The sequence below is a fragment of the Pseudorasbora parva genome, chromosome 18 (assembly GCF_024679245.1).
Source record: "Pseudorasbora parva isolate DD20220531a chromosome 18, ASM2467924v1, whole genome shotgun sequence".
NCBI classification, from domain to species: domain Eukaryota; kingdom Metazoa; phylum Chordata; class Actinopteri; order Cypriniformes; family Gobionidae; genus Pseudorasbora; species Pseudorasbora parva.
Window position 1 is genome coordinate 32681996 of NC_090189.1, and position 27398 is coordinate 32709393.

General features: G+C 36.7%; 1 protein-coding gene across 1 annotated transcript in view; it reads left to right on the forward strand.

Annotated features, from left to right (window-relative positions):
- The window catches only part of grk6 (G protein-coupled receptor kinase 6), a 65349-nt gene extending 52437 nt beyond the window's left edge, over positions 1-12912 (forward strand). The window contains exons 14-16 of the mRNA XM_067422844.1: positions 240-377; positions 2153-2287; positions 8407-12912. Of these exons, the coding sequence (XP_067278945.1) occupies positions 240-377; positions 2153-2287; positions 8407-8457 (324 nt within the window). The 3' untranslated portion in view covers positions 8458-12912. The remainder of the gene's footprint in view (positions 1-239; positions 378-2152; positions 2288-8406) is intronic.
- Positions 12913-27398: the final 14486 nt, after the last annotated feature.

Sequence of the window (27398 nt, forward strand, 5' to 3'; positions counted from 1 at the left end):
TCCTTGCATTTGGAATGAGTGGGAACTGGAGCTTTCAAGCTTCACAAAATCTCATAAAAGTAGTCCATATTAGATTTTTTATTATATTATTATTCATACAACAGCTTTAGGGAAAGAAGAACAAAATTTACGTCACATCCGATTGTTTCTTGTGAAATGATTTGTTCATAAAATCAGACATCTCTTCTTCAATCAGACAATGCACAGGTGTGTATTATGATATGTTTTCTATGTTTCAGCCTCAGGCCATCTACTGTAAGGATGTGTTGGACATTGAGCAGTTCTCCACAGTGAAGGGGGTGGAGCTGGAGCCTAAAGACGACTCCTTTTACTGCAAAGTGTCCACTGGAAGTGTTACCATCCCCTGGCAAAATGAGGTCAGGTCACTACCCAGAATAACTTCAATAAATATTTTACTCTGAACCCTTATTGCTGGTTTATGACCAGCATGCAATAAAAAGGAAATTGACGTTCACTTTTGTAATGTGTACAAACAGATAGCAATAAACGCAAATCAGTGATATTGTCTCTTGAGAATAAACAGGACGTGCATTCGATGATGCCATTATGAAACGGACTTAATGAAATAAATAAGGACGTAAAAAATGTTTTATGACGGCTTTCATTTTATAACCTTAATTTTTTTTAATTTTTTTTTATTTAGAATCAATATCAAGACATTAGAATGCAAGGTAGAATATCTCTAAAATAGCCTCATACATTTGATGAATAAAAGTAACATTGTCATTTTTGTTTGGAGGACAGAATGTTATTTTAATATTTATTACATATACTTAGCTTTTGTTCATATTTTGAATTAGCTGTTATTTGTATATTTTTGGTAACGCTTTTTAACTACGTGAACTCAAGGTGCCGTCACGCCATGTCGCATTGCCCATAATTATGAGATTTCAAAAAGCGTTGTATTACGAGCTCGTAATTACAACTTGTAAGCAGGGAATTTTCAGAGAGCTCCTACTTGTACCACCTGACCGCTGCAGATTCATGTTGATTGTGTTGCCATAGAAACACATAATTCCCAGTCTGAGGACATGAACAGGTTGTCATCTCAACGTGGCGATAATTATGACATGGCATGAAAGCAGCATTTTTTTCATGAACTAACTATGAAAGGGACTTCTTAAGCATTTGATAATATTAGCTATTAAAATAAAATGTTATTTTCAACATTTACTTTTACATTATTAAAATAAGAAGTTGTCTTTTTATATTATTTATTGAAATGAGCTAACATGAATGAACTTATATTGCTTATAGTTAGTTTATGCGTTAATGTTAACTAATGGAACCCTAAATGTAAAGTGTTAACAGTTTTTATTTCAATTTTAGCTTTATTTCACTTAGTAATTTTAATACTTCAACTTAGTTATTCTGGTTAGTTTCTAAGGCATTATTTAAATAAAAAATAAAAAAATTAGCTAGTATTTTAATATACTATTATAGTTTTTTATTAATGGTTTGAATTACCAGGTTTCATTAAATTTTTGTAATGTTGTTTTTGTTAGGTTTTTTTTACAAATACTTCTAAATTTTAATTTAGAAATATTTAATTTAATAGTTTTGATTTTATTTCAACATAACACTGGACAGAATAAAAAATAATAATAATAATAAACTCTAATTTATGTGGATTTTGAACAGTGTATGAAACTAACATGCACCATTAGGAAAAAAAAGCAAATGTAATTGGACTTTTGTCTCAAACCCTTAATTACTGAGATATTAGTCTGAGAACGTCTGATGCATAAGGCACACAAAATTGGAAACCCTCAGGAGTTTAGAAGTCGTCATCCAATTGGTTTTGAATTCTCCAGGATTTCCGGGAGACGTGTGTGTCTTCTTTACGCTCGAAACACCGATCCCCCTCATGGACGTAGAACGATGTCGTGTTTACAGCTGTGACAATAAGCGCATATGATCAACTAAAATCTGGATTTTCAAAAGTATGTTTAGTTCACGGCATAGACTCTTTGAAATGCGTCCAAGAGTTTTATACGCCCAGACAGCGGCTTCTAAAGGTCTGGGTACACGAGACTACTGTGATAAAGACTCTGTGACAACAAGCCCCAGTTTTCCCTATATTAGCTTGAATTTAATTCTGTGCGTGTTGTCATTTCATTGATCCATTCAGATGATAGAGACGGAGTGCTTTAAAGAACTCAACATCTTGAACTTGGATGGCACTGTGCCCCCTGACCTGGACTGGAGAGGTCAACCCTCGCCCCCACCCAAACAGGGCTTACTGCAGAGACTCTTCGGCCGGCAGGTGAGATTTCCTCACATTCTTCTATTAGTGAATGAGGTTCTGAGCCAGAACGTGTCTTAAACTTGTTTAATACTGAAATTGAATACAGGTTTGCATGCGATTCTTGCCATGTAATAAAATACTGGTGTGCAGGTTTTCTTCCCTGACTTTTTGCTGTATAATTAAAAGTCAAGTATAAAATTATTCATGTAATCTAGACAGTATAACTTTATAGAGCCTGTTGGCTTTATTCTCGTTTTATTTGGCTGTCTTTAATCGATAATCAAAGTAAATGTAAAAGCATGTTATATTTTTTTGGCACGCAAATATGTATTTTAGACCAAATGTATACTTGTTGCTTGGAAATTAGAGATGCACCGATTTAAATGTATTTATTTTTTGTCGATTTACGATTTCCAATTATATTTAAAAAAAATTGTAAGCGTGACCTGCCAATACTGATTTTAGCTGATTCCGGTTTTCTTTAAGAACTTAAATTGACAGGATACAAACAAAAATCAACTTTTCTTCAAAGCTAAATTTTATTTTAATAAAAAACCAAATAATTTTATTAAAATAAAGAGAGATGTGAAATGATAATAGCTTTATGTTTTTCGGGTAGGTCTAACAGTAGAGTAGTATTCAAGAAATACTATAGAATGTAAAGTGGAAGCACTTATGCAATAAGGTTTCATGAGTTAAATACATTAGTTAAAATGAACATATAATGAACTGCACTTCTACAGCATTTATTAATCTTTGTTAATGTTAATTTCAGCATTTACTAATACATTTTTTAAATCAAAAGTTGTATTTGTTAACAATAGTTAATGCACTGTGAACTAACATGAACAAACAATGGACAGCTGGATATTTATCAATTACCAAATACCGTAATAAATGTATTGCTCATTTTAGTTCATGTTATATAATCCATTAACTAATGTTAACAAATGAGACCTTATTGCAAAGTGTTACCATTTATCAAATGTAAAATAACACTGTATTTAACTTTTACAATAAACTATCCAGATTAATGTGTACAATTAAAGTTACAAAAGGTATTCAGTCAAGAGCAGAGCATAATTGTCTTTTGTTCTTTGATTAACATGACTGCTGTCACTTTAAGAGTTTATGCACTGATCCAATATACTGTTACACAACATGTTATCTTATCTTGTGTAAATATTTACATTCCAAAACTGACTGTTTAACTGAATACTTGCCGAGACGAGCGAGTATTTGACCGTTTAAGCGCAGTAAGCCACTCATTTTGGTACTTGTGACTCACAAGCTGTTTGACAGGCAGCTTTATGTTTGCACCACTTATATAGATTAGTAAGGATGGGTATCAAGAACCGGTTCCAAAATTGGAAGAAACGCACATTCTGATTTTGCTTGTTGGTTCCAGTGTGCACATTTTAATGTGATTTTAAACCATTCAAGCGCAAAAGACTTGCGTGCTGTTTTCTGTGCTGCACTCACATTCAAAACAACTTGGGCACAAAACGACTTCTCATACTAAATAGTGTATGCATGATACTGAACTGAGTTAGCCTGACAAGCCAGACCCACATCAAGATGTTTGGTCTGGAAACTCACCATAGACAGGGCTCAATCCGAGGGGCGGGATAAACCGTTGTCTTTCAAATTCCCTCTGCACGCGATAGGATAGCGCTACACCAACCAGAGCAACGAAGGTGAAGCATCTTCCCTTTTTAAGAATGACTTCAGTGCCGTTCTTTGTTCTTTTCTCAGAGAAAAGCTTAACTCCAAGTCTTCCAGAGTCGCGGTCAAAGCTGATTCGTAAGACCGCCGTTCGCCAGTTTCTGTGTTTACTAGAAGCACGCAAACGCAACTCGGCCGTCGTCATTATGGCCCCGCCCACCGACTCTATACACGACGTGATTGGCCCGTCCAGATTGTGAGGAAAACAGCTCAGAAGGGTATTGAGAGTTCCTAGTCGACACTTGCGGGCAAATTAAAATGCTGCCGCTAGGGTGCGTCTAGATTTCTAGGCTAGAACTGAGTCTTTTTACATGGACAAATACACTAAATGTGTCAAAATATTCGTGTAAAGAGTTGGTTATGTTTTAAATGTATGTGAACAGTTGAGTTGACAAAGAAAACGTGTAAAAGTTTATTAGAGCCGTGCAGCTCTTAAAGGGACAGCAGCCTAATATTCCTGCTCCTATCTCTATAATGTAATGCATTAAACAATATATAATGTAACGTTTGTAACTATATTTGTAATGTAGCCTGTATTTTATTAATAAAGTAAAAAAAAATTTACATTTGATTACAATTTCTGTACCTGAATACCTGAAAATCTTAAAACACTTTATTTAAATTGTATCTTTGTTCGGTTGTATGTATTTATGCTATTGCTTATTTGTTTATTTGTAATTTATTAGTTACTAAGTGTTTACTTGTCTTTTAATAATGCAAGTCATTTTGGATAATTATTGACCTGTCAGAATGAGCAGATCTAATAAATCATGTGAACATTTTATATGATAATAAATACAAAAGACCATTTACAGCCAATACAGGAAATGTACCATAGTAAACGTGCTTATCTATTTTTGAGAAGATATAAACATTCATTGAGGAGTTAAAGGCTTTGGGTACACTTCAAAGTCACATATTGATATGACCATATTATAGCCATCAAAATGCAAAAGTATTTTTTTTAGATAATTATTGACCTAGAGAATCAGAATGAGGAGATCTAACAAATGACTTGAACATTATAATAACAGAATAAAAGACAATTTACCGCCAACACAAGCAATTTACCATAGGAAATGCATGGTTTTAAAGCTTTTTAACAGTTATAGCGCCACCTATAGTCCTCGTATGTCCTCATATACATACATATACATACAAGTTATAGCCTTATTAATAAAATATTCTCAGCCTTGAATGACCATTTTGACTACCCTTAGCAAAACTGAATAGAAACTTCAACTTTTTTCAATGATTATTGATAATCTGACTCCAGAGAACATTGTAGGCTTTAAAAAAATAAAAACTCAAAATTGGCGCCTGAATAGCGAGCCAATCCAAAGCATGCGTCTTGTCCCTTCTTGAGCCAAGGATTCCAATGATATTTGGACACTTGAGATACTTGAGGCTACGGCCAACAGTCTAGGAGTTATGAGCAGTTTTGCGCAATTGATTGCTATAGCGCCACCTATAGGCCAATCTGGCTGAATTTGATAACCTCTACTCGATTTTTGTACTACCTATTGGTCAAGTTTCAAGTCTCTAGCCCTTATGGTTTGGTCTGCATGATGCATTTTACGGCAGAATAAAAACCGGCACAAATTGTTTTGGTTTTTTACCTTGGAATCTAAATCAGGGAATCAATAAGAATCGGAATTCATAATCAGAATCGGAATCGTTAAAATGCGAACGATACCCAAGCCTGTAGATTAGTTGTGCGTGCAATTTTGGTGTGAGTATGAAACCTGCAGGAATTAGTAAAATGATGGACAACACAAGCACTAGTCCGGGTCAAGCATACAGTTTCCAATCCCTGGCCGATCGATCGGTGCATCTCTATGTGAAATGGTAGAAACATCATGAAATGGGTCAATTTTATTTTATTTTTCTCCAAAACATTATTTAAAGGGACTTTAAAGTTAATCAAATGCTCTCTAGATTGAAAATGCTCCTTCCTCAATGTTACCTGCCTCAGTCTAGCATTAACAAGTATTAAAGCGATAGTTCACCCAAAAATGAAAATTACCCCATGATTTACTCACCCTCAAGCCATCCTAGGTGTATTTAACTTTCTTTTTACCGACTAATACAATCAGAGCTATGTTAAAAATGTTCTGGCTCTTCTAAGCTTTACAATGACAGTGAATAGAGGATTTGATTTTGAAGCCCATAAAAGTGCACCATCTATCATAAAAGATGTCCACACGGCTTCTTCTCCTTCTAAATAAAGGCCTTCTGAAGCGAAGAGATGCATTAGTGTGAGAAAAATATCCACATTTAAAACAAAAATAACTAGCTTCCGCCAGACGACCTACGCTAGTCAACTTTTGTCAAAAGAGTAACCCCTGAGAGTAGCTCGCAGTTCATACAAATAGGGCTGTGCAACAAAGAGCTCCTCGAGCTCCTCTTATATCGAAATCCATGTTTCTTTTAAGAGGTTCTTGTTTTAGACTTCTAATTCGTGACCGGTGTTGTGTTTTGCTCTATCCGTTGCGCTTCTGCGTTCATCAATGCGTCAGGTCAGGGGTTACTCTTTCGCTTTAAATCAATGCGTAAAGCCATCTTTTGGAAGCTAGTCATTTTTGTTTCTAAAGTTTTAAATATGGATATGTTCTCACACAAACGCATCACTTCGCTTCAGAAGGCCTTTATTTACACCTCCGGAACCGTATGGATATATTTTATGGTGGATGGTGCACTTTTTGGGTCTTCAATATCAAATCCTCTATTCACTGCCATTATAAAGCTTGGAAGAGCCAAGATATTATTTAAAGGTCCCATTCTTTGCAATTCCATCTTTCAAACTTGAGTTAGTGTGTAATGTTGCTGTTAGAGCATAAATAATACCTGTAAAATTATAAAGCTCAAAGTTCAATGCCAAGCGAGATATTTTATTTAACAGAAGTTCCCTTTCAAAGCCTACAGCGAACGGCTGGTTTGGACTACACCCCTGCACTTCCTGCTTTAATGACGCAACTAATTCTAAATTCGGGGCCCGTGGTCCTTTTGCTCTCGCACGTCGAGAATAGGAAGCGTTGTTTTTGTAGAGTCTGTTTGTCGCCATGCCATTGAAACGCTGTTATTTTCATCCCGGATTCAAATCACCTTTGTTTGGCCTTCCCACGGACGCTGTACTTAGAGATCAATGGCTACAGTTTATGGTTAACTCGGTTCCGGAAAATTATAATCACAATTTAAAACTATGTGCAGCACATTTTGCTGAAGACTGCTTCCTCAATCTCAATCAGTTTAATGCCGGATTCGCAGAAAGATTATTCTTAAAAGATGACGCAGTTCCCTCTTTGTCCGGAGAAGGCGTTGTTTATGGTGCACAACCGGTAAGTGTATTTTATTATTTAAGTCGGTCCGTTTAACAGTTTATGTAACTCATTACACAAAGTGCAACGCTGTTTAGCTTTGTTAACTAACGTTAGATGGCAATTGAAACTAATCAGAAAAACTTAGCATATAAAAGTGTAGTAATTCATTCAGACACCATCCGTTGGTGTTTGTAATGATCAGTTTAAACTACTGAATAGACAGCTTACCATTCTGAAACATCCAGCAAAAGTCATTCCTGAGCAGGTTGTAATCGATCCTCTTCGATATTCTCCGGGTCTGATTCCGGCTCAAATTGATGAGGCAATATAGACATTTTTGCAATAACATTGAGCGTGCGTATCTCCCCGTTATGGTAAGAGGTGGGACCTTTACGGGCAATGTGCGCTAAGCTGCTTTCCAATCACAGCGCGGAAAACGCTGGCCCAATCAGAACTCGTTACGTATTTCTAAAGGAGGGACTTCATAGAACAAGGAAATCATCAGGCCGTTTTTAGGACATAGAAAACAGCACTGTACAGATAAGTACATTGTGTGAAAAATACTGTGTTTTCTTACACGCGAAACATGTACTCATGTTATATTGCACATTGTAAACATAATCAAAGCATCAAAAACACGCGAAGAATGGGACCTTTGATATAACTCTGATTGCGTCTGCTAAATGCGTAAATGTAAATGATTGCATTCGTCGGAAAGAAGAATGTTATATACACCTAGGATGGCTTGAGGGTGAGTAAATGAATCATGGGGTAATTTTCATTTTTAGGTGAACTATCCATTTAACTCTCTCTTTACTTGTTAATGCTAGACTGTAGCAGTTAACATTTAGAAAGGGGCATTTTCATTCTTGAGACCTTTGATTGGTTAATGATTTGAATACACCCCTGAGTGCAAGATGAGTCATACATTTTTAGGGGTCTGTTTTTCAGGAATGTCTGCTAAAAGTTTTAGTCCACTTGTATTAGCACACTAGCATACAGATGACCTCAAATTTAGTCATATTTGATAAGGTTTTTAATGCTGATATATCCCTATGTTTGACTGTGCGTGTGTCTATGCTGCCCCCGCAGGACTGCTGTGGAAATTGCAGCGACAGTGAGGAGGAGCCCACGCGGCTGTGAAGGAGTGGCCTGCCTAGGGCTCCTCCCCTACACCGCTGAGGATCTCATTTGTTTACAGTTTTTGCACATTTGTATTTTTAAGATAGCTCTATATAAACATTGGAATGTATATTTTCACTATATAGCCATGCAGTGTATCTTATTTAAAGTCATCGAAATGAAAAGGACCGAAAACAGGGTCCCAGTTATTGTCCTTTATCATGTGTGAAGTATGGCAAGGACAGATCGTTCAACACTGCGTACATTTCGTAGGTATGTCTCGCAGCCTCTTTGCGCTTTTATTTTCTTTTTCTGCTCTTGTACGATTTCACACATGTACAGTATGCACTCTGAATATTTGTTTTAGACGTGGGGAGCAAAGGAAATTTGCTTTTGCAGATATTTTTATATTTATATTTTGAATTTTATTTTCTTATGGTAATCTCGACAATCAAATGGCACCATTTGTATAAAACAGTGATAAATGTGCATTAATGGACTTTAAAAGAGAAGAAGTAAAAACAGGAAAGGACTATAAAACAGAGGGAACTTTCAAAATCATAAATTCGCTACCAGAAGTCTCACACATGTTATCTAAGGTTACTTAGCTAGAGATACCTAGTAAACCAAATAGGCGCGACTAAAGTGCATATATGTACAATAACAACTGCAAACAGTTGTACCACGTTGTAAATACGCGACACTCATCTGTAAAGTCTTCAGTGCGTCTTCCTGCTAATTCTTCTCTGGATAATTGGGAAGAACATCCTGATTATAGTCCTGTGTATTACATAATGAGTCAAACCATATGAGGCATTATTTTCCATTTTACGATGCACGTATTTCACGACACGACTGGTAATAACATGACATTGCAATGTGTCAAATTCCAGCTCTGAAGACCGAAAGACTACAATACTCAAACAATGCTCAGCAACTGATCATTGCTTAACAGTCCGTCATGCTAATAGACATTATAAATGTTATTTAATGTTTTTCTAAGTCGATATGCGCAATTTTATGGGCTGCATACAATTTAATTGCTGCTTTTTTACATGTAGGTCAAACTAAAATTCATTTGCCAAAAAGAAATGTTTTGTGTTATGTATCCCCTGCGATCACAATAAGCTCTTTTATGTTTTCAGATGCTCGGAAATATGATGTCTTGGGAACTTTGTTGTATATTTGATCTCTTGATGCACTTAAGACCAAACAAGTTCAATTTTTGTCCTCCATCTTCATAGAAGGTGCCTTTTGAGGTTTTAAGGTACTCTAGTCATCATTCGAATCTTCATTATATTTGTGAGTTGGCTTAGCATCTTGCGCGCACACTCTCTCCTTTCTTTGCTGTCGTTTTACCTCGAATATTTCTGTGCCCTGTGGACGTTCATACTTTTTCGAAACCCTGTGAATTCTTATTTTGGACGCCGTTGAACCTCGGCTTTGGGACTTTGTATCGAAGCCTAGCTGAACGTGTAACATCAGTGACCTACCAACTCAAGGCTTTGTAAAACATGACATACTTTGGAGGAAGTCTTTGGAAGCACCGTCAGCGAATGACATGGCGGATGCTTGAAAGTCCACACATTTCTCATCCACCTGCAGCTTACGTTCATTCTCTTGGATAAACTCAAATACATTCCAGTCTCTATCGTACTGTACAGTTGTAAAATGTATTCAGGATTTTTTTTTTGTTTTTTTTTTTGTCGTTGTTTATTTAGCAATAATGGATTTGATAAGTATAATTATTATGTAAATGTGTATAAAATGACAACATTTCAAATCTAAAGCGAGACAAAACTTAGTTTGACTCAATGTTTTCCTGAGCCAGGCTTTTAACACTGTGAAGTGATCATTTCTGTCACAGTTGTACTTTTTTTTGTGTGTGTGTGTAATGCACTGATATTCTTTTCTTTTTGTTTGCAAATGTATAACTGTGTGTGTATGTACATGTGCCTAAATGCCGTATGTCTGAGTGTATGTGTGCTTTTACCTGCACTGCATGTGCCCATATTCTTTATCATAACCACTAGTGGATGCCATTTTTTACCCTAAATGTGTGAAATGTAACATTATAGGGAAGCTTTCAGTGTTTTTCTTTTCCAAGAGGAAATGTGGAGAACAGACTCACTGATAATAATATTAATTATTAGTAATACCAATCCTTTCAATATCATAGATTTCATGTTTACCTCAAGAGCAAGACTGATAAATAGACATGCCAGTGCTTTGGAAGTCAGTGTCAAAATGGAAACGGCACACTTCTAGCCACATTTGTCAGTGTTATTAATTCATTCATTTTAGTTGGAAACAATTCAACAGACCCCATGATAAGAACTTTGTCATATTAGTAATTTAGCTGTTTCTTTGAAGGGTATAAACAAGTAAGATTATTCCTACATCTTATAAGCCTCAAAGTGTATGATGCCATTTTTAAGCATCATTTTCCTTTAGCAAACCATGCCACTGAGGGCTATAGAATCAAATTTGACATTTTAGTTACTGTATAATGTGTGTATATGAGTAAAGTATGTGTATAACTGGAGGATTTGGCTATTCTAATTTTAAAAGGGTTAATTTGTCAATGTGCCCCCTTCCTTTATTTTGCCTGGTATGTATGTAGAAGTCCATAACCCTTTCTTTTAAAGGGATAGTTCACCAACAATGTCAATTTATTCATCCTCGTGTCGATTCAAATCCGTGAAACTTTTGTTCATCTTCGAAACACGAATAAAGATCTTTTAAATGAATTCTTAGAGCTTTCTGTTCCTCCATTGACAGTCCAACTACCACTTTGATGCTTCAAAAAGTTCATTAAGAGATCGAAAAAAATGTATCCGTATCAATAGAGCGGTTTAGTCCACATTGTTTTAAGAGACATGATCACTTCATATAATGAATAGATTAAATGTAGGCTTTAATTCACATATAAACATTGATCAGCAAACATATAAACAGAAGCTCAACCATACTTGCTTGATGCGTTAGATCAAACCTCATTGGTCCAACATGCGCAACTGGTCCCACTGAATCTCAAACGTGCTGCGTAACACCAGAATTAACCTCATTGGTTCTTGAGGAAGCTCAAACGTGATGCGTTACATGAGAATTAACCTCATTGGTTCTTGAGGAAGCTTAAATATGATGCGTAACACGAAAATTAATCTTATTGGTTCTTAAGGAAGCTCAAACGTGCTGCCTAACACGAGAATGAACCTCATTGGTTCTTGAGGAAGCTCAAACGTGATGTGTATCATGAGAATTAACCTCATTGGTTTTTGAGGAAGCTCAAACGTGATGTGTAACACGAGAATGAACCTCATTGGTTCTTGAGGAAGCTCAAATGTGCTGTGTATCATGAGAATTAACCTCATTGGTTTTTGAGGAGCTCAAACGTGATGTGTAACACAAGAATTAACCTCATTGGCTCTTGAGAAAGCTCAAATGTGCTGCGTAACACAAGAATGAACCTCATTGGCTCTTGAGAAAACTCAAATGTGCTGTGTAACATGAGAATGAACCTCATTCACTCTTGAGAAAGCTCAAATGTGCTGCTTAACACAAGAATTCACCTCATTGGTTCTTGAGGAAGCTCAAAACGTGATGTGTAACACGAGAATGAGCCTCATTGGTTCTTGCATGTCAAGCGAACATGCTTGAGCTTCCGTTTACCACAATTGATTTGTGAGTTGATAAATGTTTCTGTGAATGAATAAAAGTCTAAATTAAATCTGTTTACCATTTAAAGTGACAGTGTCTCTTAAAAAATGGAATTAATCGTTTAATTAGTTTTAGATGTAAAAAGTGATAGTTGCGTAGACTGTCAGTGGAGGGACAGAAATCTCTAGGAGTACATTTCAAATATCTTCATTTGTGTTTTGAAGATGAACAAAAGTCTTGCAGGTTTGGAGCAACATGAGGGTGAACAATCCCTTTAAGTCCAAAAGAATGTGTTTGGTTGTCTTGTACCTGTTTATCCCTGTTCTTGAAGCCTTATTTGTATGTGATACAAAAAAATGGTTCCTGGATTGCACATCGAAAACAATTTTTTTTTGCTGAACTCGATAGTTAATTCTCACTCAGGTTACTGTCATTGTTATGTATGTTTCTATTTGCTTAATATATGTACACAGCCTTACTGATAAGATAATGTCAAGTTACTGGTTTTTATTTGTCCATTTTAAAGTTGCATAAAAGACATGCCATTGGGAACGTTGTTTATAGACTTTGATGTAAAGTTTTATTGATGGTGATGATGACGACAGTGAAGGAATTAGTTTAGTAACTGTTCTTTCTTGTCAAAGCACTGATGCTCATTTTCCTCGTTTGGTTCCTGCTGTCTGTCTCCGGCCTGTGAAGCCTGTACATTACGCATGGCCTCTCATGCAGGTCTTCTGTGTAACAAACTGAATTTTGTTTCTTGTTTTCCTTTTTTTCTGCATTAGTATTCAACTTCAATAAATTTTTATTTGGTTAGTTATTGTGTAGTTCTTCAGCTGCCTTTACATTTGAATTTATTTTGTCATATTTGAATCTTTATCTAAAATCTGTCAAAACTGAATATTCTTATTTTTTTTAATGGAATTTTGCAGTATTTATAATTTATCAGTGCGCACAACATTTTATAATTGTTGTGCCCTCATAATTTAATCCAATTTAATCCAAATAATTTCACATGAGATCGACCAATAGCAAACAACGACCATAAATCCAAAAGTCCTGCCCTACTTTTTTCTCTTTATCGAGAAGTAGTTTTACTCTAATATACGTCAAAATAAGGAAGAAAAGACTTTCACAACGTCAGTTTCATGCCGATTTTAAGACCATTTCATGCCAAAATATAAAAGTCTGTGTATGACGCCAAAGGTTTATCATTGAAATGAATGAAGCACCGCAGCACTTCGAAAAATGACGCCTAGGGACACACGTCTTCATTGTGACGCGGAAGGCACTTGACTTTGCTTCGGATTTTGACGCCTTGGGAGTGAGAACGGGTTGAGATTGATGTTCTAAATGTTTGAATATACAAATAAAATGTTTTAATAAACCGCCGGTTTAGTTTCATGTTTAAAATTATTAAAACATTTAACTTCAGAATCAATATATTTAGGATTTGGATTATTGCAGAAAATAAGCTCAGTGACCAACAAAAGTTTATGATTCTTATACATTTTGTTCATCATGATAATCTTACACAAATTAACTTGAAATGTTGTGAAATGTTTTAATGAATTTTAAATCCTAAATACATTTGCTTCAAGTTAAAAGCTAACAAAATAGAGCAAGGTTGCATGACTTCAGCGTTACAACCATTAAGCATCCAACAATTCTCCCTGAAATTCAACAAATTCCCTGAAAGTTTGAGTTAGAAGCGTTTGCAAGAGCGTGATTATAACCACGAGGCTGTGAACGCGGACTACTGAGGCATGATGTTTAATGCTCCTGACAAGTGTAATCTCATTTATACACTTAGCAACTACATTTTTCAAGTGAAAGCTTTAAAAAAAATTATTACCAACATTCTTAAAAAGATCTCCTTTTGTGTTTCACAGAAGAAAGACAGTCATACAGGTTTGGAAGTGTATGAGGGTTAAAATTATGAAAATTTTCATTTTTGGAGAACTATCCAGTTTGACAGTGAGAAACAGATTGAACCCAATCAGACTCTTTAAGGTAGAAACTGCACACTAATCCAGTGCCTGATAGTAACAGTGTCTAGATGCCACTCAATTTTTAATACCCTTCTTTTTTTACATCAGATGGGCAGATAAACAGCAGATGGGCTTCATCTGATTACTCAGTACCTTGTTATCTAATCCTAATGAAAGGTAATGTCACTTTTATTATGCAGCATGTTAGTTTAAGTTCAACCTTGTTACGCGGCTCAAATGGTGAGTGCTGTTTTCTGTTAGCACATCTCCTGTTCTGCAGGGTCGACTCGTCCATCAGGCGGCTCATCGCTGCAAACGTCCACGCTGTTCCCTTGCACCTCTCCACTCCTTCCCTCTGTTGCTGGGCAACGATCTTTAAGAGGGTTTTAAAAGAAATAAATAATGCTGCAAATAGACTCTTCTGGGTTTTTTAACATTTAGAGAACAGCGAAACTGAACCCATCACACACCGTCTGTGAGGTGTAGACATAGCATCTGGCTCAAGGGCCTTCAGCGAAAGGTGGGGGTGGGGATTTGGGGTGTATTAACGATGAGAGCATTAAAGAGCTTTTCTGATGTCTCTGACCAAGGTTGCTGGAGGGAAACTATCGAAAAAGAATCTGTGAGCTGTGACCTGCTGTGGTAGTGTTCACATGTTTATGGGTCTAGTAATGTTTGGCTGTTTTGTCCGCCCTGAGTCTTATGCTTCCTTGACCCCAAGAGGTAATTCTTTATAATGCATATTTAAAAATGTATATTGTTATCCCAATATCTTCTTCATAATTCAGATAGCATTTCCAGTTATTCTATTGTACGAGTGGTAGCTAAGCTAACATGATAATTGGCTTGTAGAGGATTGCGAGGTAACTCAAGTTGCTTTAGATAAAAGCATCTGATAAATGAATAGTCAAATCAATTCAACTTTATTTACATAGCACTTTATACAATACAGATAAATATTAATCATATTAATAATGCAGATCTTGGAAAGTAAAGATTAATTAAGATAATTACAGAAAAACAAGCAATAAGGAAATGCCTGGTAATTTTGGCTTTTATGGTATTGTAAATCAGGATAGTTAGTAGAGCATACAGTATTATAATCTGAACATGGATGAAAACATTGTGTTCACTGGTTGGACATTGTACACTGTGTCCTGAATTAAATTGTCCTTGAATGTTAGCACAATTATTAAACAAACAAAAAGGCCAGACAAAACAAAAATCACATAAAACTGTAGTGGCTTCATTAAACATGTTGGTCCAGTAAAAGAATATAAGTCATACAGCGGGGAAAATAAGTATTTGACACATCAGCATTTTTATCAGTAAGGGGATTTCTAAGTGGGCTATTGACACAAATTTTTCACCAGATGTAGCCATCAAGCCAAATATTGAATTCATACAAAGAAATCAGAACATTTAAGTGTACAATGCGGTAGGAGATTAAACTGAATGTAGAGTATTTGAACTTTGATGATTGATGGGGCAGTTAAACGCTGACGGGATGTCTAAGAGACAGTCCGTTAAAGATGATGAAGTAGTATGTCCCGATCCCAAAGCTTGCATACTTTTCTTCTACACACTCAAAAGTATATGCTTTTTCTTCACAAAAAGAGTACATACATTTAGGACATAGTATAAGTCGGCGAACTGGGACGTTACAATGAGCCCCTATTAGAACTACTCTATTATATTCTATACTTTTATAAATTATTTTGAAAAACCATGAAAAAAGGAGAATTAAAGGTCCCGTTCTTAGCGATTCCATCTTTCAAACTTTAGTTAGTGTGTAATGTTGCTGTTAGAGCATAAATAATACCTGTAAAATTATAAAGCTCAAAGTTCAATGCCAAGCGAGATATTTTATTTAACAGAAGTTTCCTTTCAAAGCCTACAGCGAACGGCCGGTTTGGACTACAGCAGGAAGTGCAGGGATGTAATGACATCACTAGAACCGTTTGTTGACTAACCCTCCGCCCACAAGAACACGCAAAATAGGGGGCGCGGTCTTGTTGCTCTCCCACGTGGAGAAGAGCGCGCATTCAGCGCTGGCATCTCCCTGTTATGGTAAGAGGCGGGACATTTCCGGGCAAAGTGCACTAAGCTGCTGTCCAATCACAACACGGGAAGCGCTGGCCCAATCAGAACTCGTTACGTCTTTCTGAAGGAGGGACTTTATAGAACAAGGAAATCATCAGGCCGTTTTTAGGACAGAGGAAACAGCGCTGTACAGATAAGTAGATTTATTGAAAAATACTGTTTTTTTACACGCGAAACATGAACTCATGTTATATTGCACACTGTAAACATAATCAAAGCTTCGAAAACACGCGAAGAACGGGACCTTTAAGACTGGGAGTCTGTGTTCAGAAATTATTAATTATTATTATGTTTTTAATTATGCTGTATAGCTTTGTTTTGAGGTGTTTGTTGTCAAACTAAAAACATAGTTCATTATTAATTATTAAATAATGCCATTATTTTATTTGAAATAGTTAATAATTGTATTTTATTGACAAAATATTAGTTTTTCTTGGATTTTTTTTTTATTATATCGAATAACATTTTAAGCTGTCATTTGGTTATGTTACAATGTGGCCCTTACATGTTCACCCATGGCATATTGTCACATTTCAATTCTATTCTTTTGGGGTAATACAATAAAAAAGTATACGTTGTATTAATGAAACAAAACCACATAATTTTACGTGTGCAATTAGAAAAAAGACCCCCATGTTAGAAAAGTAAATACTCTTAACCACAAGTGTATTTACACAAACTGAGGAAGTCAAAAATAGTTTTGTTGTGCCCTGCTCTCCCCCATGTCATGTTATGATGATGATGATGATGATGATGATGATGATGATTAAGATGCTGAGAGGTGTAGCAGATCTAATTGCAGCTTAACTTCATTAAATAACACAAAAGAATGAAATCCAAAACAGAACTAAAACAAAACAGTGTGTTCCAAACACAACCAACACAAGACTATGAGCTGAGCGAACTGAAGGCATTATTGAACTCAACAAGGTGTGACCGAATCACCGTGACAACAAAACAAAAACAGAAAGAAAACTTAAAATAATAACAAATGAAAATTCATGGAAAATGAAACCAAAATGAAGTGACAATCCTGCTGCAAGATGAAGCTTAAGAGAAAGTGGGTCATTAAAAAAATAAAAGTAAATCTGTAACTAAATTGCAGAAATAGAGGAAAGTCAAAGTCCTGCAGCAGTAAACTCAAGTCTTCCAGTATCGTCTTGATTACTGATGTAAGTGAATGGAGACATTATGTCGACTGAAAAATGGGTTCTCACTTGGGAGCCTCGATCTTCTCTGAGTTTTATCAAAAAGGGCAATGGAACTGGCGAGTGGAATTTGCGGGTATATAACCGCTTAAACTCTGTAGACCCTGTACAGGGTCGGGAATGACTTCGTCTTTTGGTACTTTCAATTTTAAATGTCTGTGGAGGAGTTATGATGTCATATGTGGCACCATTTGAAAGCTTTGAGTCTCTACTTTCTGGAGATATGCATCACTTTGGCATTTGTTTTAGACAAAGTAATGTATTTACACTAAATTACTTTGGTGCCATTTCCGCCTGGATTTGGCCTACCCAAATTGAGAAGCCTCCCATACACACATACAGTGGTCTAGGTTCAAAATGTTGGTGTCATTTTACAGGAAACCCTTTAAAGTTACACAAAACACTGCTAAAAGTGATAAACATGTAAGTATATGTTTTCTAAGCAGTTATAATTCCCCCCCCCCCCCCCCCCCCCCAAAAAAAAAAAAAAAAATGTAGGAGCTTTTTCACTTCTTTATACAGTATAAATTCATTTTTGAACTCAGGCCCTGTGTGCTCTAGGACCCTGCAGATAGTTTGGGATGTTTCCAGCATGTGTAATTAATTTAATGGCACTGGAATATTGCATTTATATCACTGTATATGGTGGTGGGAGGGGGGTAGCAGGGTCGAGGGAAGGAGGAAAAGGGGGAACAAATGGGGGGTCATCCCTTCAGACCCATTTGAATAAATCTGTCATACAACATGACACAGACAAACTTCTTTTTTCCACTTTTTCTGGAAATTTGTGGAAACAGCCCAAACTGTCTGCAGGTTCCTAGAGCACAGTTACAGTTACACACTTTCAAAAATATATTTACAAAAATCAAACAAATTAAAAAGCGCCTACTTTTGTGGGGGTTTATTACAGCTTAGACAACCTATACTTACATGTTTATGACTTTTAGCAGTGTTTTGTGTAACTTTAAAGGGTTTCCTGTAAAATGACACCAACATTTTGAACCTAGACCACTGTATGTGTGTATGGGAGGCTTTTCAATTTGAGTAGGTCAAATCCAGGCGGAAATCCCAAAAAATGGTCTTGGAGTTTAAGTAGATAAGATGGCGGCACGTATCCACTCATTCAGTTTTATGCTGAGGAGCAGTGGCGAGGACCCCGGCTATTCAGCAGTGGTTCAGGGTTTTATGTATGTATTAGTATTTAAAAATATATATATTCATTTTTTTTCTCCAACAATGCATTAAATAAATCAGAAGTGACAGTAAAGACATTTATAATGTTTCAACAGATTTCTATTTCTAATAAATGTTGTTCCATTGATCTTTCTACCATCCAAAAAAGTAATATTTGTAGTAATATTGCACAATATTAATGTATTTTGGACAAATAAATGCAGCATTTGTGAGCATAAGAGACCTTTAAAAACATCTTATCCAAACATTCGGTCTTTTGCTTTTGCATAATTTGGCCACTTTTCCAATGATCAGTTTCGGGTGTGATGTTTATTTACATTACACTGAAAACATAAATAAACCATGCTTAGATTATAGGTCAAATAAACGAAGAACTAGAGAAAACAGTGTCAAACATTGTCACCTTTGTAAATTAGACCAACATAATAATGCATCTACTAATGCATTTTTTTAACTAATACAATTATTAAAATTCCTTAACAAAGTTTTGCTCGATAAGTTAATAATTGGCTTGATCTATAGGATAATGAAGCCACTAAAACATTTTGTTTCCCAAGAATTCAAGGTTAAGTCGGCAGTCTAAATATTCCCCAGTGTGAAGAATACACACTCCTGTAATGTGTAAGGCTTGTTTTTTTTTTTTTTTTTTTTTTTTTTTTTTTTTTTTTTTTTTTTTTTACTGATCTCAAGACTATACGCTCATGCAAATATTCTGTGGATATTGCCAAAGCATAGAAAGAAAACCGCAAGCAGTCCTGTGACGATGAAATTTTTGCTATTACTCATCGGACAATGACTCTCATTGTCTCAAGTGTATGAGTCAATGTGTCACTGATTGTATCTGGAATACGACGCAGGGCAGATTGTGTCACACTCTCTGTCTCCTGGCATGGGATCCGTCACACAGCGCGTCTGTGGGTCAATTCCTGCCACTGAGCGCAAACCGCAGAGGCAGAAGGAGGTCAGCCAATCACAGAAAGAGTGACCCTTCACCTTCAACCAGATCACTGTGTCATTTTTTTTTTTTCCTGAGTCATTTACCCCATTCAGAATGAATGACATTGCCTTTCTTCTGAGGTATAATGCAGGAAAATGGCTCGGACTTGGCTGAAAGCCCTGGTGAGTAAATAATATGTGGCAAATGGGTCCTCTCCCAAGAAGACAGTTTAACATGATGGTTTTGCATACAGCTTTTTTTAATGTTAAAATATGTAATATATAAATCAAGTCATTCCTGTATGTACTGTATATAAAGAGTATAGTATATAAAGTATAGGAATTATAACCCTACATTTATATCCCCAGTGAAATGGATAATTACAAAAACATGTTTACATTTTAAAAAGTGCATAAAGACTATAAAAGTAATCTATATTACCGGTATACAGGTCCTTCTCAAAAAATTAGCATATTGTGATACAGTTCATTATTTTCCATAATGTAATGATAAAAATTTAACTTTCATATATTTTAGAAATATTTCAGGTCTTTTATTGTTTTAATACTGATGATTTTGATGACCAATGATGATCTAAAAAAATTAGCATATTTCATCCGACCAATAAAAGAGAAGTGTTTTTAATACAAAGTCAACCTTCAAATAATCATGTTCAGTTATGCACTCAAAACTTGGTGGGGAATCCTTTTGCAGAAATGACTGCTTCAATGCGGCGTGGCATGGAGGCGATCAGCCTGTGGCACTGCTGAGGTGTTATGGAGGCCCAAGATGCTTCGATAGCGGCCTTAAGCTCATCCAGAGTGTCTCTCAACTTTCTCTTCACAATATCCCACAGATTCTCTATGGGGTTCAGGTCAGGAGAATTGGCAGGCCATTTGAGCACAGTAATACCATGGTCAGTAAACCATTTACCAGTGGTTTTGGCACTGTGAGCAGGTGCCAGGTCGTGCTGAAAAGCGAAATCTTCATCTCCATAAAGCTTTTCGGCAGATGGAAGCATGAAGTGCTCCAAAATCTCCTGATAGCTATCTGCATTGACCCTGCCCTTCATAAAACACAGTGGACCAACACCAGCAGCTGACATGGCACCCCAGACCATCACTGACTGTGGGTACTTGACACTGGACTTCAGGCATCTTGGCATTTCCTTCTCCCCAGTCTTCCTCCAGACTCTGGCACCTTGATTTCTGAATGACATGCAAAATTTGCTTTCATCTGAAAAAAGTACTTTGGACCACTGAGCAACAGTCCAGTGCTGCTTCTCTTTAGCCCAAAGTGGCTTGACCTGGGGAATGCGGCACCTGTAGCCCATTTCCTGCACACGCCTGTGCACGGTGGCTCTGGATGTTTCTACTCCAGACTCAGTCCACTGCTTCCGCAGGTCCCCCAAGGTCTGGAATCGGTCCTTCTCCACAATCTTCCTCAGGGTCCGCTCTTCTCGTTGTGCAGCGTTTTTTGCCACACTTTTTCCTTCCCACAGACTTCCCCCTGAGGTGCCTTGATACAGCACTCTGGGAACAGCCTATTTGTTCAGAAATTTCTTTCTGTGTCTTACCCTCTCGCTTGAGGGTGTCAATGATGGCCTTCTGGACAGGGTCGGGTCAGCAGTCTTACCCATGATTGTGGTTTTGAGTAATGAACCAGGCTGGGAGTTTTTAAAAGCCTCAGGAATCTTTTGCAGGTGTTTAGAGTTAATTAGTTGATTCAGATGATTAGGTTAATAGCTCGTTTAGAGAACCTTTTCATGATATGCTAATTTTTTGAAATTTTGGGTTTTCATGAGCTTTATGCCAAAATCATCAGTATTAAAACAATAAAAGACCTGAAATATTTCAGTTGGTGTGCAATGAATCTAAAATATATGAACATTTAATTTTTATCATTTCATTATGGAAAGTAATGAACTTTATCACAATATGCAAAATTTTTTAGAAGGACCTGTAGTTTAATCTAGTTTAATTGTCTTCTGAAGAGACAATTAAGAACCAATTTTAATTAAGTTAAATTGAATGACCTTTTACTAATACATAATAGTTTGTTAATGCATATAGAGTCCATCAAAAATGGTAAATTAAACCTCAAATGTGCTTCCTTGAGGCAGATAATAACCCTCATTGGTTCTTATGTTCTCATTCACGTTTAAGCTTCCATTAACCGTATTTGAAGTACTCAACTGGTTTACAATATTTTGACTTTTAACTACTAGCTTATATACTTATAAAGTAGATAAAAATGACAGGAATTCTAGACATCTAAAATATATATTTTTGGTTTGAATTTGGTATGTTACAAGTTTTAGTATTGGTTGATATTTTTAGTGTAGACCTGGCAACCCTAGTTTTTAGGAAATCAGTTTGGAAAGAAAACAGTTCCATTTGGAGCAACACTTTATAGCCCCACTCAAGGGTTAGCCATATATATATACACACTCTAGAAAATGCTGGGTTAAAAACAACTCAAGTTGGGTTGAAAATGGAAAAGCCCAGAAATTGGGTTGTTTGAACCCACAGTGAATGGACCCATTGTCCATTTTCAACCCAACTCGAGTTGTTTTTAACCCAACATTCAATCACTTAAATGATTATTAGGAACACAATACTAATACTGTGTTGGACCCCCTTTCGTCTTCAGAACTGACTTAAATCTACGTGGCATTGATTCAACAAGGTGCTGAAAGCATTCTTTAGAAATGTTGGCCCATATTGATAGGATAGCATCTTGCAGTTGATGGAGATTTGTGGGATGCACATCCAGGACACGAAGCTCCCGTTCCAGCACATCCCAAAGATGCTCTATTGGGTTGAGATCTGGTGACTGTGGAGGCCATTTTAGTACAGTGAACTCATTGTCATGTTCAAGAAACCAATTTGAAATTATTCAAGCTTTGTGACATGGTGCATTATCCTGCTGGAATTAGCATATTATTGTTAGGTTTAGTGAAATTAAAATTTTTACTTACCAAATTTAAGATTGCATCACAATGAAAAAGTCTCCATCTTAATTTGAATCAGCAAAAAGCAACAGACGAGGCAAAAAGGACCGCCTTTTGTAAATGTCCTCCAATCAGTGAATTAGTTCTTGTTGCCAGACAGAACTCCTGGCATGGCCAATCACATCAAAGCAAGCCCAGAGTGAGCTATTTTAATTAGTTATGATTTTGAGTTCATACAACTTGAAATTGTAGGTTAATAAGTTATACTAACTTATATTTGTGATTTTCTCGGACTAAACCAGTAATATTTAGTCAAGATTACTTGATTTGTTTAAGTAAAGACAACATAACACAAGATAACATTACAACTTATTTTTATTTTTTTTACACATGGGCATGCTTAATATGAAAATAAACATTTGTTCTTTTGGATATGTCTATTATATTTCATTTCCTGGTAATCAAGATTTGATTGTTGCACTCTGTCACATCTTACATACATTATACCCATGAGCAGCATGTACAAACCACACATGTGGCTAATTAAACTTTTAAAAAAACGCTGCTGCCACCAATCAGTTTCAAATGTCTTGCAGTACTGGAGTGATGTGCAGTGACTGTTGGGTACATTTCCCTCTCCACTTCATGTGAAGTGATCGATGAAGTGTGAAGTATCAATGTTCTGGACAAACTGAACAGTGCACGCTCCCTTCAGATTGGAATCTCACAGTGAGCAGAAAACCATGTGAAGTCCACTTCTCAGGGCACTTTACGGTTGAATGGAACGCTTCTGACTCACAGAAAATATTGCAGCTTTAACAAAAGGGAAGCGCCCAAGGACAAGGTGTAAAAATGCTGGTGAGAAGAAAAGATGTACTGTATGTGGCTGATTGTGAAGGTATGGAAAACAAGTGGAGAAAATGTTCCCATGTTTCTTCTTTCTGAAGGAACTGAATGCTCTCATAATAGCTCAAGGTTGATATCTCTGAACTGCCTTAAACAGAATGTGTATTAGACAGACACAGATGGATATAATGTGTCCATTCTTTGCTGGGTAATAAAAGGCAAAAGCAAACTCTGTGATGTGTTATTCACCCACAGGGCCAGCAAGGATAGAGAATGTTGTTCAGCATTAAAACAAAGAATGCTTCAAGGAGGTTTTGCCCAGGGCTTTAAAAAAAATGAACCCAGACAATGATGGTGTCTATAGTATGATCAGTGTGTGTGGAGAGACTGTCTAAAATTAACACAAGCATTACTCTGATGTAAATAACACTGCCAATCAAATCCCTTTTTTTTGTGCATGCCTATCCTGTTTTTTGTCGTCAGGACTTAATATTTTTCATCTGACTAGTCTATGATGAAGAGTGAACGCCCACAGATACGCTATGGTGAAGCACTGCATAATAATGATGAGCAATATGGCAACCTCAGATTTAGGCAACGACTTAACAGTCCACACTGTGAAGCTGGTGCAGTGTTCATGCAAGTTGTCATAGCAATGCTCTTTTCCCTTATGTCCAACACTGTAGCACAGTTTAAAAGAGGAGTACAAATCAGTTCCATTCTGCTAACCTGAAGAATAGCCGACACTTAATAAACATGTTCCACAAGAGAAGTTTCTGTCGTATGCAAAATTCTTTATTACAGTGTGCTCTATGGAAAATCTGTTCAAGTATGCTTGAACATCAAAAACAATGTGCTCTTGATCATGTTTCCTAGAGTGCCACTGTTGGGTTCCAGAAGTAAAACCCCATTTGTTTCTACATCAGGGAATTGATTTTTAACTCTGTAAAGAGAGATATTATACCATAAGCTATGAAATGGTGTATCAGCTGCTGTATATACGTACTGTTGAAGTGATCAGTCAAATGTTAACAGTGCAATTTAAAGAACGGTTGTACTATACACCCTACAGAGAAATATCCACTAATCATAGAGCCCTTCCAAATGAGCTCTACAGTGACCACCCACTCCCATAATGCACTGTGAATTATACTCTTTCCCATATACACTTGTAAACTATATTTGAATGCATTTGGTTATTTTATGAATATATTTGGTTATACATATTTTTAGCTCTAATAAAAGTGTGTAATGATGTCATTCACTAGTTGGTTTGGTTTATTACTCTTTTTGGTCCTCTTTGGTCAAAAATGACTGATTTATTTGCTCCATTGGAATGGGATGACACTTGGTGACTTTTGTTGCCTTAGCTATGTGAACACACACACACACACACACACACACACACACACACACACACACACACACACACACACACACACACACACACACACACACACACACACACACACACACACACACACACACACACACACACACACACACACACACACACACACACACACACGCACATGTCGTGTTTCCATGTTTTATGGGGACTTTCCATAGGCGTAATGGATTTCATACTGTACAAATTGTACATCCTGTCCCCTTACACAGCCCCTAACCCTAAACCTACCCATCACAGGAAACATTCTGAATTTTTTTTTATTTTTTACTTTCTCAAAAAAACTCCCTCTGTGTGATTTATAAGATGTTTTCCTCATGGGGACCTAAAAATGTCCCCACAAGGACAAGGATTTCGGATATTGCCATCTTTGTGGGGATAATAATCCCCATAACGTAGGGATTACCAGGTCACACACACACACACACACACACACACACACACACACACACACACACACACACACACACACACACACACACACACACACACACACACACACACACACACACACACACACCAACCCGATCACACCTAAATGCGTATAAATAGTACGAGTGTGCAATGTCGTGGAATATATACGCCAAAACTCATTTTGGCGTGCATATGATACGCTGTTTTTCGCGTGCATATGACACGCACTTTATGGCGTATATATGATACGCGCTTGGGTAGGTTTAGGGTGGTGGGGTGGGGGGTTCGTATGTATAATACGCCATAAAATGCGTATCATATGCACGTGAAAAACAGCGCGCCATAGACACGCCAAAATGAGTTTTGGCGTATACATTCGGAAATGAATGGGAAATATGCAAAAATACAAAAACTCAGGGAATCTTTTGGTGATACAACCACAAATCATCCATGATGTAGAAAAAAGTGCACAGCAATGTAGAGGTGACATAAAAATATTAAGAGTGCAAAATAAACACTAGTGGTCACAACATGGCATTATATCAGTTTTTTTTTTTTTTTTTTTACTCCCGCCAGATGGCAGTAATCTACCTTCCAAAAATTGGATTTTGAATGCCTTGTCTCTATTTTAAGGCTTAGGTCACTTTTAACAGTGAAGAGGACAAGTGTGACCCCTAAACAAAAATGAGCAGAAGGTTAAAGGTTCACCCAAAAATGAAAATTAGCCCCATGATTTACTCACCCTCAAGCCATCCCAGGTATGACATTCTTCTTTCAGAAGAATACAATCAGTGTTATATTTAAAACATTTCCTGGCTAATCCAAGCTTTATAATGGTAGTAAATGGCAGCACATCTTACGAAAAAAGCGTAACTGACGGGCTGGTTTCCTTTTTAAGCCAAGGATATCGGGTGGAGTTCTCTCGGGCCAGGTTTTAAGCTTGAGTCCTCCCCTCGGACAGCATGCCAAATATGCAAACTCTTTACCTATATCTGACTATGTATGAAGAAGTCCATACATGTGATGTGAGCTTGTGAAATAGCCTTCACAAAATGTAAAGAGACTAATTAGCTGCTTTCCTCACTTCTGTGACATGGGCCCGGTTTCACAGACAGGGCTTAGACTAAGCCAGGATTAAACCTTAGTTCAGTTAGGGCATTTAAGGGGCTTTTATAAACGTGCCCTAGAAAAACATATTACTGGAGTGTATCTTGAGACAAAATACTTTCAGTTAAAACAGCTCAAACAGCTTTTTCTGTGACTAGCTTAAAAAATGTCTGTAAAAAAAACCTGGGGAATTTTCCTTCACCAATAATTCTCCCTTAATTTTTAATTAGGCTTCACCTCAGGACCAAACAAACAAATGTTTGCACTGTTGAATAAGGCATTTTGTGGAGCAGCTGGGGTCGATCTGTGTCAAACAATTGTGCACTTAAAATACGTCTAATAGCCGTCGAAACGGAGCAACGACGTCTAAGCTAAAACAAGGCAACATTTGGGCTGTCAGTGAAAATGTAATAGACGTCTAACCATGGACCAGGAACATCAACAAACAAATCATATAACAAAAATGAAACTAAACACTTTGTAATCACGGTTGACTTTGCTTACATGATGGAATATCATACATCTCGCAAGTAAAACGACATGTAACAAAATTCAAGGTTATTTTGGCTTGAAGTGGGTTACTATATCCGGTCTATAGTTAACCTTAGGGTGAAATGACAGCTATTGTTGCTGGGTTTGTACTCAGCACCTTTCTTCCGCATACACTCAATCATAGTTTGATTTATGATGCGACCATGGGTTGTAAAAACCTGGGTCCCCAAGGTCGAAGTTGAAAAACAATGTTTTTCTGAAAATTTGTCACTTGACTTGGTGCCTTCATTTTATGTGAGTAGCCTATCATTTTAAATGCATTTCTCGATGGTGCTTGCTATGTGTAAAATAATTGAGTGCACCTTTAATAGTCACATCAACGGCTCTTTCCATCCAGTGAGAAGCATTATTGTGAAACACACCGAAGAGATTATTGATATCATTATTGAAGTACTTCGACTTCATTTAACCAAACAATCCCAACCACATCATAAACATGACTGATGCAGACACAACAAAACAATCCTATTCAGACAAAACCGTGCCTCCCAGTCACTTTGTTCTACAAACAGTTAAAAAGGAGGAGCGAACATGTCAGTTTGTTTAGAGAACCGTTATTCTCAATTTGATACACACACAGAGTTCTCGC